The sequence below is a fragment of the Monodon monoceros genome, unplaced genomic scaffold, assembly GCF_005190385.1.
Source record: "Monodon monoceros isolate NGI ecotype Baffin Bay Population unplaced genomic scaffold, NGI_Narwhal_1 Super_Scaffold_13, whole genome shotgun sequence".
Taxonomy (NCBI): Eukaryota; Metazoa; Chordata; class Mammalia; order Artiodactyla; family Monodontidae; genus Monodon; species Monodon monoceros.
Window position 1 is genome coordinate 56,483,777 of NW_021703769.1, and position 21,096 is coordinate 56,504,872.

The 21,096-nt window shown below is 43.3% G+C and overlaps 1 protein-coding gene across 2 annotated transcripts in view; it reads right to left on the reverse strand.

Moving 5' to 3' along the window:
- GRIN2A (glutamate ionotropic receptor NMDA type subunit 2A) overlaps nt 1-21,096 on the reverse strand; it is a 372,579-nt gene that overhangs the window by 25,927 nt on the left and 325,556 nt on the right. For both annotated transcript variants that reach the window (XM_029221232.1, XM_029221233.1), the window contains one exon: nt 14,663-14,850. In XM_029221232.1, coding sequence (XP_029077065.1) covers nt 14,663-14,850 — 188 coding nt within the window. The remainder of the gene's footprint in view (nt 1-14,662; nt 14,851-21,096) is intronic.

Here is a 21,096-nt window from a genome sequence, read left to right on the forward strand (position 1 = left end):
TGGAGTTGGCGAAATATAACTCTCTGGAGGAAGACTGCAGAAAAATGGCAAGAAGTCCAGGAAATCCTATGTGTACCAAGCCCTTCTGGAGTCAGCTTCACATGCCTATAGATGGTCAAGTTGCTATAAATTTAAAGAAGTATGCATTTGTGAGCATAAATAGATTCATAGTAACTTTTTGACATTGCACATTTTCTCAATCAATAGTCCTCAAAATCCTATGACTCACTGTGTAAGAGTGTGAGGGCCTTTTAATATCACAGAACGATCCTTGTGTTTTAAAAGGCTGTGAATGTAAGAAAAAAAAAGAAAAAGATAGCAATAATCCTACAACCCGTGCCAAGAAATATCTTCTTTCTTTCAGCAAGTAACATGACATCACTGCCTTTCAGTTCCTTTTTAATTGAAGTGCTATCAACAAGCTCTCTGAGACTGTAAAATCCTTAAGCAAAGGGATCATACCCATTGTCCATTTTATCTGCATTTCCCAATGCCTAGGACAGTGCAGGGAGCTTAGTGGGCACTCAAGACTTGGTTGTGGCTTGAAGGAGAAAGAGTAGGAGAGAGTAAAAAGGAAAGAAAAGAGGAGAGAAAATGGAGGAGCAGAGAGGGAAGAAAGAGGAAAGAGAAGAACAGAAAGGGAGAAATGAAGCCCTTATAGGGAGGATCCTGTACCTGTTGTCAGAGCTATCCACAACTAAAGTAGAAGAAGACCCGGTTTCTCTTTCTGTGGAGCGTGGTGGGGTGACTTGGAGGGCTGGGCTGGGCCCTACGAGAGCTCGCCCATCCCATTTGATGACAGCCTCCTCTCCCTATTAATGGTGGTGGTGCTCCTCTGGCTTCCTCTCCTGTATCCCAAGTCTGAAGTACCAGACGGGGGTGAGCCCATGGCCAGAGGTACCTGGGAGAGTGTGTGGGGTAGGGGAGTAGTCAGCTTCAGATTCCAACGCAGGAGAGTGTTTGGGACAGACGTGACGATCCTCTCGTCCCATTCCGCTACGATGCAGCTGAAGTCAAGATAAAGAAGCTGGGAATGGAATCTGGGTCTTTCAGCTATTGGCTATGATTATACAACAACAACCAACCACACAGACCCTGAGGAACACACCGAGAATTCAGTTATACAAGCCTCCTTTACCTCTCTCACGGAAGGCAGAAACAGGGCACTCAGAAATTAAAGGAGGGGGGAGGGATAAATTAGGAGGTTGGGATTAACATAAACACACAACTGTATATAAAATAGATAACCAACAAGGGCCTACTGTATAGCACAGGGAACTCTACTCAATATTCTCTAATAACCTGTATGGGAAAAGAAGCTGAAAAAGAATGGATATATGTATATGTATAACTGAACCACTTTGCTGTACACATGAAACTAACAAAACATTGTAAATCAACTATACTCCAATATAAAATAAAAATTAAATTAGAAAAATTAAAGAACAACAAAAAAATAAATTAGGGGAGCCACATGCACTGCTGGTGGGAATGTAAATTGGTTGTACTTCTTCTGAAAACTTTAGAAGTATCTACTGAAGTGGAGTATATGTACATCCTATGGCCCAGCAGTTTCATTCCCTGGTGTATTCCCCAACAATTAAGTGCCTACATGCACCAAAAATATGTGCAAGTATGTTCAAAGAAGACAAAAATGAGAAATAACACAAATGTCTATCAATAGCAAGTGTATAAATAACTTACAGTGTATTTGTACAATGGGATACCATGTAGTAATGAAAAAACAGGAAGCTATGATTAGTAATGCAGTAATATGGATCCATGTCATAAAAGACACAAGTGAATATATGTTGTATGATTCCACCATTTATTTAAAGTTAAAAAGAAGGCAAAACCTACCCATGACCATGGAGGGCAGAATGGCGGTTACCTCTGGGAGCGATATTGGCTGTAAGAGGCCATGAAGGACCTTTCTGGGGTGCTGGTCATGTTCTAGGTCTCAATCTGGGTGGCAGTTACACAGATATACAAAAATTTAACTGGGCACTGAGATCTGTGCAATATAATGAATGTACAGTCAGCCCTCTGTATCCACGGGTTGTGCATCCCCGGATTCAACCAGCCACAAATTGAAAATTTTTCAGAAAAAAATTCCAAGAAGTTCCAAAAAGAAAAACTTTGATTTGCAGTGCAGCCGCAACTATTTACATAGCATTTACATTGTATTTACAACTATTAACATAGCATTTACATAGTATTAGGTATTAAAAGTAACCTAGAGATGATTTAAAGTATGTGGGAGAATGTGCATAAGTTATATGCAAATACTACTCCATTTATATAAAGGACTTGAACATCTGTGGATTTTGGTAACTGAGGGAACCAAAGGAACCAGTCCCCACTGATACCAAGGTTGACTGTATATTACAGTCCACAGAAGGGGAAAAAAAAAAAAAGAAGAGTATAGTAGAGGTCTAAGGTGTTCTTCCACTTTGGGGGTCAAAAGAGGGAATAACAAGAAAGTGGAAGGAAGCTGACTTTCTAAACAGAAAATAAAAACCTCATTTTTAAAGAAATATGAACTTTTTTTAACAAAAATGTCTTAAAGGATGAAGGGGCATGAGCTATGTCAAATTCTTCCATATTATTGGAATTATTTAACAAGACATGTTTTACTTTTATAATTTAAGCCAGAGGTCAGCAATCTTTTTCTGTAAAGGGCTAATTAGTAAATATTTTCAGCTTTACGAGCCATATAGTGTCTGTCACAACTACTCAGCTCTGACCTTGTAGCTCGAAAGCAGCCATAAAAACACAAAGTGCATGAATGGATGGGATGTGTTCCAATAAAACTTTATTTACAAAGACAGGCAATGGGCTAATGTGGGCCATAATTTGCAGGATCCTGATTTAAGCAATCAAAAATGGAAATAAAATGATTACAAAATAATATATATATGAACAAGAATAAATCCCAATTTAATCATTGTTATCATCTATGATATTTATTGGGTACCTACTGTTTGATGGGTATATACCAATTATACTATTTAACTTGGTGAGATTGGTGCCATTACAATCCCCAATTGAAAGAGGAGGAAACTGGCCCTTAAAAAGGGTAAGTAGGGCTTCCCTGGTGGCACAGTGGTTGAGAGTCCGCCTGCCGATGCAGGGGACGCGGGTTCGTGTCCCGGTCCGGGAGGATCCCACATGCAGCAGAGCGGCTGGGCCCGTGAGCCATGGCCGCTGAGCCTGCGCGTCCGGAGCCTGTTTTCCGCAACGGGAGAGGCCACAGCAGTGGGAGGCCCGCGTACCGCAAAAAAAAAAAAAAAAGGGTAAGTAAATTTCCTAAGGTCATAGAACTGGTAAAAGTCAGTTCTTATATCTGAACCCAAAGCCTTTGTTCTTAACTGCATGCCAAGCTGCTACATTTATGATTTTTTTGTGTGTGAAATGGTACCACCAAAGTTGTAATAAATTACCAGGATATACAAAATGTCCACTAAAATTTGTATGTAAAAATAGTTAAATGCCCCCAAAAGATGAAAAGACAACTCACTTTTTTCCCCCATTTTCACCAGTATTTGAAGGAATTCAAATTAAGGCAACATTGCACCTCCTAAAATATCAAAACAAATGGTAACACTCGATGCTGCTAGGTTATTGTAAAATTGGTCCATTGATTCATTATTAGAAGCACTTTTCAATGGAGACAAACCTTTGGGGCATTAATATGAGACTACAGAGTGAGGCTCCTAGAGATGTTTACAGCCATTAACCCTTCAAAATCTACATCTAAGAGATTGTTACAAATAAACAATTCAAAAGAGAAAAACAATGGGCAGAAAGATGTTCATTCCAGCATTATCTACATTAGGAAAAAAATGAAGTGTTTAATGTTAGGAAAATAATGTAATGAATTATGGCTTAATAATGATTATGGTATTTTAGGCAAAAACTAAAATAACTGTGAGGACCAGATTATGTAACGCCATGCAAAAATGTTTAAAATATACTGGTAAATGAAAACAGTAGAACATAAAAGTGTATATAACCAATAATTATACTTATTTAAAGAAATGTGTCTGTAAGTAACAAGGTTCAGAAGGTAATATATAAATTGAAAACAATTATGTTAAGGTAGTAGGTTGGGGTGATTTTATATGTATATTATATTGCCTTTCCAAATTAAAGTGTTCAAAAAAATGTAGACTGGGACTTCCCTGGTGGCGCAGTGTTTAAGAATCTGCCTGCCAATGCAGGGGACACGGCTTCGATCCTTGGTCCGAGAAGATCACACATGCCTCAGAGCAACTAAGCCCATGCACCACAACTACTGAGCCTGCGTGCCACAACTACTGAAGCCCATGCGCCTAGAGCCTGTGCTCTGAAACAAGAGAAGCCACTGCAATGAGAAGCCCGCGCACCACAAGGAAGAGTAGCCCCTGCTGGCCGCAACTAGAGAAAGCCTGCATGCAGCAACAAAGATCCAACGCAGCCAAAAATAAATAAATTTATTTAAAAAAATGTAGACCGAGAGGGATTTGAGGTCATTGTTTATCCATCCCGTAAATCCTACGTAAGGGTCCGTGACATCAGTGTTTGACTTACCAGCAAACCATTCATTATGTTTTATTTCACCTTTGATGGTTCTCTCAACATTTGACTTTCCCTGGTTTGACTGATTCACTGCTTGTCAGGCAGGAATATGGCACCGCTGACCTTGTTCTAATCCTGGTGTCAGATTGATAATAAACACTGCAACTCTGGATCTCAAGAGACCTATCGGGAAATTCACTGTGAACTTACACAGATGAAAACCCTCAGAGCTTTAACAGAGAGGGAGAGTCAATGGCTCTCCAGGATATTTATGGATTTTATCTGTTTCTTCAGTAAGTGCCGTTCCATTATTATTCCAAATATGTCTCTAGTTAAAATTAGGAGGGAGATAAACAAGTCTAATTTCTATGGTACCATCTGGTCACAGGCCAGCGAAGAAGCAGTTAAGTCCTTTATTGCTACTCTATGCTTAGGATTGACACATTTCTTCCTTTGAAAACATTTTATTTCCGAATGAGTAGTTTGCCCTGGACTTCGTTTTTAGGTCATAGGAGGCTCAAAGTGACTTAGTTGCTGGGCATCAAAATGTTCATTTTAATCATCACCGCCTTTGGGTATATATCATCAAAGCTGCTATTCTGTGTATAAATGAGGTTTGGGTGCATGTAAAAGTCACCCACATAGAGTGGGAGCATTAATGAAATCCATAGGAAAAAATTAGACTCAGTCAACTCATCATTAATGGTTTCCGGCCACATGTCCCTGGTGGTTTCCAATGAGACCACATCTGCATGTGTAAGGAATCAGGACAACCATCCAATCCAAACCTGGTTCCAGATCTAATTTAATCAATAGAAACACTGGCTCATTTTCTGCCCAAATGTGGGTCTTTCAGTCTTGCCTGCTTTTTTTTTTTTTTAATGCTGTTATTATGGTCAATACATGACAACGAAATCTTTGGAAGCAACAAACACTTTCATGTCTATTTTGTTCCTTTCTGAATGAGAAACATTCAAGCCTATTTGACTACTTCTGTTAACAGTCTAACCCAGTATCTCCTATGTTCCTTTTTGTGGTCAGCGTGCAGGCTGACACAGCTCCACACCATTTCTTCCTTGGGTTTTCACAATCACCAAGGTCTCTGGATATGGAAACTCAAGTAAGAGACCTGAGAGAAGGAGGATGAATAAAACACAGGGCCAACATCCAACTTCATAGACTCCAAATGGGTGGGGTCTATTGGCCACTGACACTGATATCCAGTACTTGCTAATCAGAGAATAAGAGGCTTCTAAATACTGTTATTCTAAAGAGTGGTTCTTAAGTCTTATCGTGTATTAGAATCACCCAGAGAAGATGTAAAAATGTCCTGTGGGGTGAAAAATTAGGTACCTGTACTTTCAACAGGCTCCCCAAGTGAGTCTGATGAACACAGAAGTGCCAAAACCATCTTTATAAGTAAGGTAACTGTGAAGGCAATAGAGCAAAAGCCTTTAATCATTTTTATGTCCCACCACCTGGAGCTTGGAAGCTGCTCAGTTATTCTTTGTTGATGAATGTCCAGAGGGAGAATGAATGAATGAATGAGCAAATGTGGGAATAAATTGGGGGGCTTTGTCTATGGTCCCTGGCCTTTGCTAACTTGATTACAAAGTTTGTGATTTACAGAGTAGACTTGCTCAGCCCAAACTGTGATTTCCGCCTCTGAAGGCTCAATTTGATTAAAATACGTTTAGCAAAAGGAACAACAACTTTCTGAAATGCTGGGGATCATGCAGCTCCGAGGACCTCTGTGGGGAGCAAGAAATACCAGCAACCAAGATGGTCCTTGTGAACCTGGAGAGGCTGCTCTGCAAGCCTGTATTGGGGCCAAACATCTGACTCCTCTTAATTACATCCTGTCCTTGTTTCATTCCTTCTCATCTCTTGCTTCTGGGTCCTGAGTTTTCCCCAAACTGCCAGGGTTGAATGATCTCAAAAATTAGGCTGAGCCTTTTCCCATGGTGCCAGTGCCTGGGGCATGGACAAGTCTCCTTCTCCGTGGAAAGATGGAAAAAACATAGGTCACTTTCTCTCCCACCCTCAACCCCTGTCGCCAAGTTATTTTGCCCAGTATCACCTAAAGGCGAACCATGCTGTTCCTTCAGTGAAAGAGGAAGGAACAGAGGCTGGATGCTGACCCACCTGTGTTTAAATCACAGCTTTGCCCCTTCCCAGGTGGTAACGCCTGCCTTATGAGATGTCTGGGAGGGTCACGGCAGATAAAGGAGAAGCAATACAGCATAATGGTTCAAACGAAGGCCCTGGAGCCTGCTTGCCCAGGTCAGACTGGCCACATACTAGCTTGACACATTACTTAACCTTCCTGTGACTCAGTTTCCTCAACCTGTAGACAGGGAGTTGTAATCATAACTCAGGTCATTGAATCACCGTAAGGACTGTATGAAATTAATACATATAAAGACAGATTATTTTATGACCCATAGTTATCCCTCTGTGTTACCTGTCGTTATAAACATCCATAAAAATAACATAACAATGATAATGGTAGCTTTGAATGACTTCCATTTAGAGTCATGCAAAACTGTCTCTTCCCCCTCCAAGTAAGTTCCCAGATTCTCGGCACCTCCTCTCCCACACATCCCCCATCCTTATTTTGGCGTTTATCTCTTAAAATGCTCCAAGGCTACTGGTTGACATAGGGTGTTGCTGAGTCATCTGAGGACACAGGGGCCTATGTCATGAAGAACTGATGGCAGGGGAGGCCAGCAGGAGACAGATTAGACTTCTCCGAGGCAGGAGTGAGTCAGCCGGGGGTATGTGCCCAGCTCCACCAAGGAGCCGAGAAGGGGTAGCGGACGGCTGCCAGGCTTGTTCAGTGTCATCTTCAATATGGCTAATGGCTCAGATGAACAAACCAGCCTGCTCTAGATGCCCAGGCTGAATATTGCCTGACTAGTCCCAGCACACCGCTCTCTCTGGTCTCTCCTCTCCCCATCCTGCCTTTCTTTGCCCTCTCATCTCTCCTTTTCCTCCTCCTCTTTTTCCCTATCTCTTCTTCTGTCCTTCCTTTTGGACCATTCTTTTCTCCTTTATCCCTTTATCATTTTATTCCTGCTCTTCTTTCCTTTCTTCCCCTCGTATTCCCTGTCCCTCTTTCCTATCTGCCTCTTTCTTCCTTTTTCCATCTAAATCTTTTCCCTTCCCTCAGAAGAACCTACAATTTCAAGTCTTCTCTGCCTTTCTTGTCTTTCTCCAGACAGTCTACGACCAGGGTCATCATACTTTTTCTATAAAGGGCTAGATAGTAAATATTTGGGGCTCTGCAGGTCCTATAGCTTCTGTTGCAACAACTCAACTCTGTCATGGTAGTGAAAGCAGCCACAGACAATACCTGAATGAATAGATGTGGCTGTGTTTCAATAAAGCTTTACTTTCAAAAACAGGCAGTGGCTGGATTGGAGACGTGGTCATAGTTTGCCAAACCCTAAGGAAAACACTCCTCTCATTCACCTCCTTGATTACAAACCACAAACTCACCAACGATTTATGATCCACTCCGGTTCTAAAAGCCAGGGAATATATAATCTTGCTGATTATCTCTCCCAGAAAAATTGCATTAAAAAGAAAAAGTAAAACGGAGATATTTGCCTACTATAGCACACAAATTAGACAACAGAAGAATTTGCCTGTCTTATAGTGAATATGGGGGTCAGAGGTTTGGGAAGATTGTCAGACTGAACAGTGATTTAGTGATTACCTCTTTGGGTCTCTTCCCTAGAGATACCTGATGTCCTTCCCAAAGAAGAAAACATCCCCTTCATCAGAGAAGATATTTAATTAATGAAATAAGCCCCCCCAAAGTATATCTGTGGTGTTTTCAAATCCATTCATTCATTTATTCATTCATCCACGGAGTTTTATTTGAGCACCTACTATGTGCGAAGCTCAGGAATGAGTCCTAGGGGAAACGAAAGGGCAACAAGAATGGATGTGAAAGAGTGTGCCCTCCAGGGACTGACAGTGCGGGGCATGGCAGGGGACAGGGGACGTGGAGAGGACAGCAAGGAATGGGCGTCTAGTGTGTGCCAAGCACCGGACTAGTTTCTTTATGTTTGTTCTCACACTCAATCCTTAAACAACTCCAATTTAAAGATGAGGAACCTGGCACTCAGAGAAATAGATCGGCCATGCAGCTAGGAAGTTGCAGAACCTTCCGTTGCACCCCTTTTATGTGTTGGTTTGCTAAATGCCACAAGAATGCTGTAAGCATGGAGCTAAAGGAGTTTATAGTTTATAAGCATAGCTAGAGCTGTAGTCTTTAAGGAAATGGAGGAGTACATGGGCTGAAGGATGGGTCAGATATCAGAGTAGGAAATGGGTTCAGGAGAAGATGTAAGAAGGGACTCCATTTTTAAAGGGGGTTGCATGGAAAAAGCCACGCTTACCTGAAAAAAATTCCAAATGGTGGAATTTCAAATACTGTAGGCAGCCGAGCAGGGAAAATATTTAGGAGTGAAGTGGCCTTCAGTGATTTCCTCAACCCACACGCCATACCTTTCCTAAGCCAGCCCTAAGAAGACGGGCTGCAAAAGCCACGCAGAGATGTGCCCATCCTCAGAGTGGAAGCGTGGGTGCCTCACCATCCAGGCTGCAGGGGTGTCGAGCTCTCCCTGACACTCGGATGTTGGCCCAAAATATTAAGCTGGGAAGCTGGATGAGGACAGTGCTGAGGATGTTAGCAACCCATCCAGTGGCTCAGAGCAATTTATGAGAATCCTAATTAGATACACAAAGAACTTCTGCAATCACACAAACACCCTCGACTCTGGCTGGCAGCACGGGGTCTCTCACCATCAAAAGCCATCCTGCGAGCTTCAGTGGAAGAGCCACCAACAAATAAAGGAATCAGGAACACTAACACTGACCCACCCGGAAGCAGGGAGTGGGATTCTCCACTGACTACCACCCCCCCCCAGCACTCCCCCACTCCAAGACCTGTGAGCATCTTACCTTGGCGTGGTGCTTTCCAAAGCTCTAGAGTCTATTGCTGCAAGGTTCCTTATTGACACAAGAGCAGAGGGTGTGGTTCTTTCTGATTTGTTATCAATTTGAATGAGTCTTTAAGGCGATTGCTTGCAAAGTTGCAGTACAAAAGGGACAAAGAGAACCCAATGCACCTATCCAACTGAAATGATATAGATGGAATCTTGAAAACATTTCATATATGATATTTATCATATATGCCCAAATATGATGTAATTGGGGTCACTAGCTAGTTTTAAAACTGGGAGAGTCCCAGCAAAATAGGTTGAGTTGGTTATCCTAGAATACAATATGAATACAAGAGATACATGTGTCATATCTTTCAAATATTTACATATGATATCTATCATATATACCTAAACATAAGTGCAATGGAATACACCATATAAATAATTTATAGAAGTATATGATAGGGCTTCCCTGGTGGCACAGTGGTTAAGAATCCACCTTCCAATGCAAGGGACACGGCTTCGATCCCTGGTCCGGGAAGATCCCACATGCCCCAGAGCAACTAAGCCCGTGCGCCACAACTACTGAGCCTGTGTGCCACAATTACTGAAGCCTGTGCGCCCAGAGCCCGTGCTCCGCAGCAAGAGAAGCCACCACAATGAGAAGCCGGTGCACCGCAATGAAGAGTAGCCCCCGCTCGCTGCAACTAGAGAAAGCTTGTGCGCAGCAACGAAAACCCAATGCAGCCAAAATTAAATAAATTTTAAAAAATCAATGGTTTCCTTCTATTTTCTCAGCATCACTTGCTTCTGAATAATATTATTATATCATCTTGTTCTCCCTGATATCTTTTTGCTGGCCTCTATACATCGAAAGTGCTTTAACCTCTATGATCTTCCTTCTGACTCTTCAAATCCCAGAATCACATAAAAAAATTACGAAATCAATGAGATTGCTGGGGCCTAAGAGGTCTCCTGTTCAACCTCCCCTTTGAAACCAGAAATGCCATTTTTTTTTAGGTCCCAGACTTACTCATTCTTTATGTTCTCACTCAGCTGTCAGCTTTTAGGTGCCAGGGTGATAACAGGGACCCACCAGTTACTTGCTGGTCGCTGGATAAGTTAATGAATGGGGCTTTGTGAACTCTGGCCTATTCTTATCTTTGTCTAGATCTTACTTGTTTTCTTTATGACTTATTCTGTCTTTTCATTCTTCCATTTAAAAAAAAGCTGATATATCTCATATTTCTCCTTGAGCATTCTCTCACCTACCCAAGATACCAAAGAGTATATATAGGTATGTATATATATAAACAAATATATAGTATATATTAACTCATAGATATATATGCATTATTACAAATATGTTCATACTTTGAGATTAGATATTTTAGTTTCATACATTGGCAACCAACTGGACTGTAAGCTCCTTGAAAGAAAGAAGGAAAAGACCATGAGATCGCCTTCTTGGAACATCAGTGCCTGAGAATGTGTGTTTCTCAGTAAACGTTGGGTATTGATGATCAATGCTGAAAAGTACCTTTGAGTGTCCCCATGGTGCACTCCACTGTTCCAGAAAGAACACGACAGTTAGACAGGAAAAGGAAGGAAAGGTCTTACTGGGATCCTGTGCGTCTCTTAAGGGAGATCAGTAGCCTGTTTCCTAGGGAAATGCCTGGCAGGCTTCACATAAGAGGTTTCACAATAACCAAACACTCCATTCAAAGTTTATATTTACACAGCTCATTAGGAAAATTTTTTATACTTTTGACACTCATTAGACTTGTAATCGTCCACCGAAGCTACTCTATAACAAGAGATAAACACTCCATTCCAGAGGATGAATAATAATTGGGGACCGCTCAGCACTGTGCTCTTTCCAGGTCTAATTTCAAAGCATAATTAATCCTGCTGAAGCTGCATGAGATAAGTGAAATATTCACGCAGATGTGTTAATTCATGTATTTACTCCTAGAGAGACATTCAGAACCGGACACGCTTTCCGAGAAGATTATCTTAAGACGCCCCCTGGAGCAACGTCATTTTCTCTCCAATGTCTTTGCCCTGGGTGGTCTCTAAAGATGAAGCTGTGAAGACACATTTCCCAGCCCAGAGAGTCTGACCAGGAAAGCCGCGAGTCGGGACAGAAAATATCTCCAAGAATCTGGATGCTCTGCTCATACAAAGAACACATCTCTGGCTTATCTGGATGCCTTTACTTTTTATTTTTTTTAATTTGCCACAAAGAGGACATTTCCTGTTCAGCACCACATTTCCATGATGCTAACTTGACCATATTATCAAAACCACGACGCTAACCTGGCTGTGCTGAACGCTGGATTTGTGGATGGACGACAACGACGAGGAGGGGGAGGGGGAGCAGGGTGATGATGGCGTTGATGGCACCGGGGGTGACGATGGCAACAGCTAGCATTGATTGAACCATTTCTATTTCCAGGTGGCTGTACTTAGCTAGCTCTTTACATAGAACCTCTCATTTTGTCTTCATAACAACCTCATCAGGTAAATATTTCTGCATTTAGTTGAAGATGAGTAAACTGAGGCTAAGAAAACTTACCCCTTTCACAGAAGCATTTGTAAATGGGACAGTAGATATTGTTCGCACACACACAATTACTTTTTCCTAACGTATCTATATATTTCAAGCATGTGATTAGCCAGCTTTGATAGACATCCTAGAGAACTGAATGAAACAAGAGTCTTACATGATTGACCCCCGTCCAGAGTAAGGCCCCTTAAGTAGAGACTGCCACTCACTCACTAGGGGACTCACAGGCCCGCTGAGCTGAAGTTTCCTCCTCTGTAAAATGAGTATAAGCGATATTTAGCTTCATAAAGTTGTTAACGAATATTAAAGAACACATGTACTGTGTCCGGTATGGTGACTGGCATATTCTATTCCCCACCTGTGTTGCTATTTCATAACAGACGCTGCAAGAGTGACAGCAGCGGTGGGTAGGAGTAGAGTTAGAACTGACTTATTTGACAGCTACCCATCATATTTAAAAGTTTCCTGTCAAATGAAATGCATCCTGACACCAACCATTCATCCATGCATGTATTTATCCATTCAATCCTTCATTGACCAGTTACCTGTCATGATCAAGATTTTGTAGTGTTTACTGCTGGAAGCAAGACTCCCGTTTGCCGAGAATTGCACCCCACGTGGAGGTGCTTAGTCAAGCACTGTGGTGGAGGGGTGCTTCACTCCTCTCTGTGTCCACATGCCTTGTCGTCTAACTCCCAAACTCCTCCCACACAAGGCACAGTATACCTCCAGAGTATACTTTGGGCTTGGCCATAGGACTTACTTTGGACAGAAGGGTGTTAGCCGACGTGGATCTGACAAAGCAGAGAGTTGAAATGTGCACGTGCAGGTAGGTGTTTTTTCCTTTGCCTTCATCATAGCCAAGGGAAGAGCTTTTCCCAGGTAGGTGCTGCCCCTTCAGCCTGAGACCCAGAATAAACACAGGTAGAACAGAGACCACAGAGATGACCCATGGTCTTGCAGCATCAGGGGAGCCACCACGGCCTGAGGCAGAGCTTTTCCACTCAACCTGTGCTCCCACGAGCAAAATAAATGCTATTGTCGTGTACCTCCAAGATTTCACAGCAACAGCTGAGCAACACAGCCACAAATCACTATGACACAGCAGAGAACATGGCTCTTGATCTGAGGAAGGTACAAATGCCCTATAGGGAATTCAAAGAATCAGATGTTTTCATTTGGGGGAGAAATATAAAACAAACTTAGATTTCTTGACGGCACTGTGAGAATCCAGGGTTTAACTCTGGGAGTAGAGACTGTAAGGCATTATGCACTTTGTTCAAATTCACACCAACCACAGCACTAACCCCTGCCCCTTTCAATACCGTATTTGGCCATGGTGGTTGCCAGACTGTCCTCTACCAGCTCTAGACAGGCGTAGCCTGTCCTGGCACCATCTCCGAATATAGCTTCCACCGTTCTTGAAGGCAGCTTCTGCCCTATGCCTGAGCTTTTGTTGCCTACTCACACTTACTCAAGTTTTAAGGGTTCACTTGCCATCTCTGCTGCCTTTGCTTTTCCTGTCTCAGTTTTGGCAAGTCCAAGGGTAACTAGCATGCCATGTGAGCCATGAGAGGATTCTAAAACCCATGCTAGGGAACAATGGGCTGCAGTGAGATCACCAACTATGAGTAGAGAAGTACCATCATCCCATTAGACTGTAAGCCCCATCCCATTAGACTGTAAGCCCCGTGAGGGTGGAAACAGTCTGTTTTTGTACGATAGGCAGCCGAGAGGTGGACTGTAGAGGAAACCCATGGGATTTCTGCTCACTGTTCCCTTTATAGAGATTGGCTCTCCTTCATTCCTCCATAGGATAATAGTTGGAGCTGTTGTGTTAGTACAACGTAAGCCCACCCCTTATTCACTCCTGATGGGTCCAAGAAAGAGTGCTTGACCCAAAATGAATCAGGAATCCTTCCTCTGGAATTTGAAATTTAGAATTTGGCAAATAGAGATTGGGACTTATTGTAGCCTTGTTACATAATGTCACTGCTCTAGAGCAGAGTTTTTTTTAACCCTGATACTATTAACGTTTGGGGTCAGATTAAGTCTGTGTTTTGAGATGTGGGGGCCTGTCCTGGGCATTGTAGCATGTTTGCCAGCATCCCTCACCCCTGGCCTCTACCCACGGATGCCGGTATCAAATAGCCTCCCTGTCATGACAATCAAAAATATATCCAAACACAGCCAAATATCCCCTGGGGGGCAAAATCCCTGCCCCGCGCTGAGAACCACTGCTCTACAGAGAGGACCTATGAATTCCTGCTGTTGAGGCCCCAGGACTGTCCTGGTTCCTGTTTTTTTCCTCTGAACCTATTTGCTCAACTCTTTCTTAAATTCACTGAGATAGACACTTCTGCATCCTTAAAATAAACTCCTTTTAATTTACTGAGTTGTCTGTAATTGGTTTCCATTACGAGCAAACTAAAGAATCGTGGTATCATGTGATCAGCACTCGATAAATACTCTTGGTGAGCAAACTCACCACCCAAAGATCTACTGGAAAGCCAGTTAGAAAACAGAGAGTGTGAGGGTCTCAAGTCCCTCAGAAGTAGGGGGTCAACCAAGGTCTTACCATCACCCACAAACTGGAGCAGGGCCAGGTCAATCTGCCTCTTCCAACGGGAGCCTTTCTGGAGGGCAATTCCATAACCAGTGGTGGCAAAGATGTACCCACTTCCGATGGTCACCAGCTTGCAGCCTTCGTCCCTCCCAGCCTTGTAATTCAAGACCGCAGCATCATAGATGAAAGCGTCCAGTTTCCTGCAATGACAAGAAAGCAGGGAGTCACGGGGAAGGCGAGGTACCGTCTCAGGGCCCAGCTCCTAAGGCCTGATCCAGCATCACACACTTTCTTTCACATGGGAGATGATGATTCATGACGGCTCCATCCCATCAGCATAAAAGGATCTATTTTTAATGAGGAGATAAAAGCCAGAACCTTTTCTCTCGAAGTTTCAAGAGGCAGTTAAATAAAGACATGAAGAATCCTTATGCCCAAGTGAGTAAACAGTCGAATTTGCTGGTTTGCAAGTGTTTGCCCTTAGGACTCCCAACAGTGAAGAGCAGTGGCCTATTTAGAAAGGTTTGCATTAGAACAAAATAAACCATTAAGGGACAGGAGAATCAGATGGTTTCGTGCAGGAAGGGGAGAGAGACTAAATAGGAATGATGTTTCTTCTTGCCCTAAGAAACATGTTTATGAAACATGTTTCATTTATATTATAAAAATTATTACATAATAATTTTTAGAAACCCAAATAATGCAGAAAATATTAAGAATACAATTAAAATTGCCTATAATTCCATAACTCAGAGGCAACCTCTGTTCATAAATTTGTGAACAACTTTCCAAATTTTATATGCATGTGCGTATACACACACCTCATATACACACACACACAAACACACATACACACTCCTTTTAAAACAGGGGTTGGTAACTTTTTCTATAAAGGCAAGATAATAAATAGTTTAGGCTTGGTCTCTGGTGCAACTACTCAGCTTTCTGTTGTAGCATGAAGCTGAACTGTGTTTCCTCAAAATTCATATGTTGAAGTCCTAACCCCCCAGTACCTCCAAATATGACCTTATTTGGAGATGGGGTCATTGCAGATGTAATTAGTTAAGATGAGGTCATATGGAGCAGGGTGGGCTCCTAATCCAATATGACTGGTGTCCTTATAAAAAGGGGAAATTTGGACACAGACGTGCACACAGGGAGAACGCCAGGTGAAGGTTGGAGTTATGCTGCCACAAGTCTCAGAACTACCAGAAGCCAGGAGAGAGGCCCGGACAGATCCTTCCCAAGTGCCTTCACACAGCCCTGCTGACACCTTGATCTCGGCGTTCCAGCCTCCAGAAGTTTGAGACAAAAAATTCCTATTGTTTAAGCTTCTCAGCTTGTGATGCCTTGTTATGACAGCCCTAGGAAATTAACACACAGCATGAGAGCAGCCAGCGATAATGCATAAATGAAGGAATTCAACTCTGTTCCAATAAAAGGTTATTTACAAAAAACAGGTTGGCCCATGGGACATAGTTTGCCAACCCTGTTTCAACTCTCCAAATATAATTACACCACGCAAACCATTTCACCAATGGCTTTCTTTTCTCGTTTAACCCCACACATAGTGAATGTATTTCTATGTCAGTATACAGCACTCTTTTTAATTTTTTGGTACATTTATTTTTATTGAGGTATACCTTATATGGAATAAAGCACTAGATAAATTTTTACATATGTGTACATCCTTGAAATCACCATGCAGACTGAAGTAGAGAACATCACTATCACCTCAGAAGTCCTGTTTACCCCTCCCAGTCAGCACCCTCCAAAAGGCAAGCACCCAGTAATCCCCTCAAAGGCACGGCTGTGCCCAATTCATGACCTACATCCTTATTGGTGGGCATGTATGTTGTTTCTAATTTTTAAAGTTATTTAACAAGGCTGAAATGATCAACCTTGAATACAGGGGATGGATATCTCAACTCTAATGTAGGTAGGAAAACTAAATGGGAGAGTACTCAACTTCTTGACACTTCTTCAACTTTACTGCCCTTCACTCCCTAACAAGAAGACATACAACAGTGAAGCAAAAATAAAATAAAATAAAAGTGGCAGGAAGAGGATGTCAAACGCTGCATCCTTCCAAAGACAGCTGCTGAAGGACTCCCTATGGGAAGAAAACTACTTGGAAGGTTTACAGCTGTGTTCTTCACTTTAATTTTTTGTTTCTGTAATGGTTAGAGATGGGGCAAGACTACAAGGCTTGTCTCACCAACAGAAAGATTCTGAAGCTTTCATCTCAGGGCTGTAGGGCTGGAGACTTAGTTTTATACTCTGAGAGTATTAAAAGGGGATCAGATCATCCAAGCGGAAGAGGGGGAAAAACTGGGCATTGTCAACAGAAATGGCAAACAGAGCTGTCGAACCAAGAGGAAACACCCTTTCTGGACAGCCAGCAATGCTGAGACCCATGCAAATACAGGTTGGGGGGCTTTTAAAGGTTGGTTTGTGTTATGATGGCAGTACGGCATGTGACAGGAGCGGTGGGGGAGCAGGTGGAAGGGATCTGAGTTCTAGTCTACATTTACATCTATGATGGCGCAACCTCGGAAAGTCACTTCCTTCTTTTGCACTGCTGGTTTCTCATCTGTGAGATGAGGTTGTCATTGAGGTCCTTTTGAACTGTGGCATTCTACGGCTCTGCAAGCCAAGAGTCACCTTCTGTCAATCTCAAGAGGGAAACTGAGACTCTGGATAACGTGTGTACCCTGGGGACTTCAGGACAAATGGACAACATGTGTACTCTTAATGAAGTTGGGGTGCTTGCCACCTCAATACTTCATGTTGCCATGGAGATGGCGAGAACCGGGGTTTTATTAACACTTTCTAAGACTCCTGCAACTCTCTTCTCTCAATTCCTCAAAAACCAAACAAATACACACACAGGTGCGTATAGGTACATTCAAATGTTAAGGCCATCTGTTGGTATTCATGGGGTGAAAGCCCTCCCCATCCTGTTAACCCACCACACACTGATGCATTTCTGCAATGGAAATCTAAAACTGTACCTGGCACTCATACGAGAGTTGTCCAACAGCAGTTTAAATTCATATTTTATGGACAGGCACAGATTTCTGCAAATCATTACCATATTTCATGACAGATCTTCAGCTGAGCAAAAAACAGCCGGATGAGCCCAAAGAAAAAGGGAAGTTTTCTCGGAAAACAAAGTTTGCAAATGCAAGATGCCATCAAGTCAGAGGGAGGACAGCTGCAAAAGACACAGTTAATTCTGAGCAAAGCACCCACACGCTGGCATGTCTGGGTGGCTGGCGGCCACACTCTTAGAGCGGTCTGGCCAGGGAGACTCTCTGTGGTCTCAGGGCCACGTCAGAACCAAAGTGAGGACAACACATGAAGGAAACCACAGGGCCATGTGGACTGTGACTTCTGTCCCTCATTGATGATTCTAGAGAGCTGGGGTCTAAATGCAATGGCCACAGATACCTGCATGTTTAAAAACATCATGGGGCTTACACAGCTCCCTCTGATAGACAAGGCCATTGTTTGCACAATGCTTGACAAAAGTGCACAGCATTTTACATACATTGTTCCACCGGGGCCTCACAAATGCCCAGTAGGGAAATTTATTATTAATTATTATTTTCTCCTATGTTGTCTATGAGCAGGTGAAGTTCTGAGAGGCTAAGGCAGCCTGAAGCTCATTGGCAGTATTTCCGAACTCTGTACACAAACCCTCTATGGCAGGACTGTCTAGGAGAACTTTCTACGATGATGGAAATATTGAGCACTTAACATGTGATTAGTGCAACTGAGAACCTGAGTTTTAAATTTTATTTCATTTCATTAATTTAGATTCTGGTGTAAATGGCCACACGTGGCCGGCAGCTACTGAAGTGGCCAGCACGGTGGCTCCTGGTGGGCGGGGGAGGTGGAGGGAGCGAGGGCCCTGGGCTCTCCTTGCTCCGACTCAAAGACCTGTGCCTTTGATCTCTTTCCCACTGAAGGAAAAATGTTCGCATTGTTGAAAAGAAAAGATGTAAAACTCACTGACATCCTCAAGAGTGGGCTTTGTGTTCAAAGACTTTGAACAAGGCACCTGTATTTCTGAGCCTCATTCTTCTCGCTGCAAAGTGGAGCAGACGTTACCTGCCCTTCGAGGGCTGTTGGGAATAAAGCGATGTTATATAAGGAGATGTGTGTGCAGTGCCCGGCACATAACAAATGCTCAAGACACACAGATGTGTTCAATTGAATTCAGATTTTACAGCAAAGGAGCTTACAACTTTTATGCATTCTGTGGGACAAATCCAGTCCTGAATACTTTATATGCATTATCTCATTTCACTGAGTCCTTTTAACTGAGCAAAGATGGATGCACTACTGCCGTCCCCACGGAATGAGGAAACGGAGGCACTGAGAGGTAAAGTAAGGGACACAGCTGACCAGCTTAGGTAAGCGTCAAAGCAGCATTTGGACTTGACGCAGTCTGATGACAAAGGCCACAGACCTAACTACTCTGACCATGTTACCCGTAAGACTTGTGGAATAAATGGAAACAGCTCTGTCTACTACTTTGAGATTCAGACTGGGGGTTACAGCTCTACATGAAGCCCAGCGTTATGAAAAAAGTGGAAGGATCAGACCAGAGTCGTCAGTTTTAAAAGATTTGGTGGGTCGTTCAGTTTCATCTGTCTCTTTCCCAGGAGATGCATAGCCCTGTAAGGTCTGGAGTCACCTCCACAGAAAACACCTCTTGCCCTCAACACATCCTATCCTACATGTCTGGGAGACATTTAAGCATAGATGGCCACAGCTTCTGGTGGAGGGTAGGGAGTCAGAAAGAGAAAAAGGCCACCTGAAGCCCAATTTAGACCAAAAGCGTTCGGGGGATTGGAGCTGCGATGGTGGGAGACCGAGTGACATCTTAGGCTGCAGCGTAGTTGGCAGCACTGGATTTGGAACCACACAGAGATTACAGGCTGGCGCTGGAGCGAAGAGCCCCTCAGAACTCAGAGCCATCAGCTGGAAGCTTGAGGGCTCACAGGGAGGGAACACAGTGACGCTTCTCTGCTTGGTGTTTTCTTCTCCTGCTTTTCAAGGGGAGATCATCTATGTCTCTGCCTTCCCAGCTCCTACGGAGCCACACGGCTGTCACTGGCTCAGTGCTTCTTCCACTGGGTGGGTGAGGCTCAAAGATCCGGTCTGAGGACCGTGATGGGGACAGAGGCCCTACCCAGCCCGCCTCTCTGCCTCTGCTCCCTACAGAAGGGCGAGCACTTCTCCAAACATTTGTGACAAATGAAACGACATCTCGGCTCCCCAGTGCAAGGGCTGGAACAGAACCGGAGTCTGAAAATTCATGCTGTGCTGTGCTGGCTGTGTGATGTGCCCACCCCCCGCCAGGCATCACGGAGGCTGTGTGGGTGCTGTCACCCTCTCCCTGTCACCCGCAGCCCTCAAGGAAAGCAAACGATAAAAAATGACAGTAATTCAGAATGAGAGGGGGAAATAAGACCTCCTTTCTGCAAATTTGCCAAGAAGCAAAGTAAGGAGGACTGTCATGTGCGCTCCATGCCACTTTAACCCAGCAGTTTCCTGCCAGATTTTTTGACAGCTTTGAAGAGCTGCCACAGCTTTCTGAAGTGTGTAGATCTGACCCTGTTACTTCCGTTGATCTCTCCTGTACCTACACGATGGCCTGAATGTTCATTCCTGGCCCCAAGACTGTTTACCGGCAAAGCTGATTCTCCCTACAAAAGGGGACACCATGGCCCCCAGTCAAGGCATGGCCCCTTTGGGGAAAGGGACTTGTATTGTCAAGTGGCTTGACGTTTCCTAATCAAAAGTTTCCGGTTTTAGCTCATCATCTCCTCATCCATGTTTTCAGATGCTCTCTGGGGGTCTCAGCACATTTAAAGGCTAATTATTTAGTTAAAATTAATTATTCATTCATTAACATTCAAGAAGTCTTTAACTAGACATTGACTTGTTCTGATGAATTAATGAAACCAGAGTGAGTGTGTGTGTGTGTGTGTGTGTGTGTGTGTGTTATGTGTGTATGTTTTGGAAGTCTAGTCTAAAGCATCACTGAGAATTAAGAATCTCTTTGGGGACTTCCCTGGTGGCACAGTGGTTAAGAATCTGCCTGCCATTGCAGGGGACACGGGTTCGAACCTTGGTCTGGGAAGATCCTACATGCCGCGGAGCAAAAAATCCCATGTGCCACAACTACTGAGCCTGTGCTCTAGAGCCCGTGAGCCACAACTACTGAAGTCCGCATGCCTAGAGCCCATGCTCCATAACAAGAGAAGCTACCGCAGCAAGAAGTCCGCGCACCGCAATGAAGAGTAGCCCCCGCTCACCGCAACTAGAGAAAGCCTGTGCGCAGTGCTGCCAAAACCAAATAAATTAATAAATTAATTAATTAAAAAAAAAGAATCTCTTTGATGAGAACTGAATGTAGTTTTTTAGGGCAC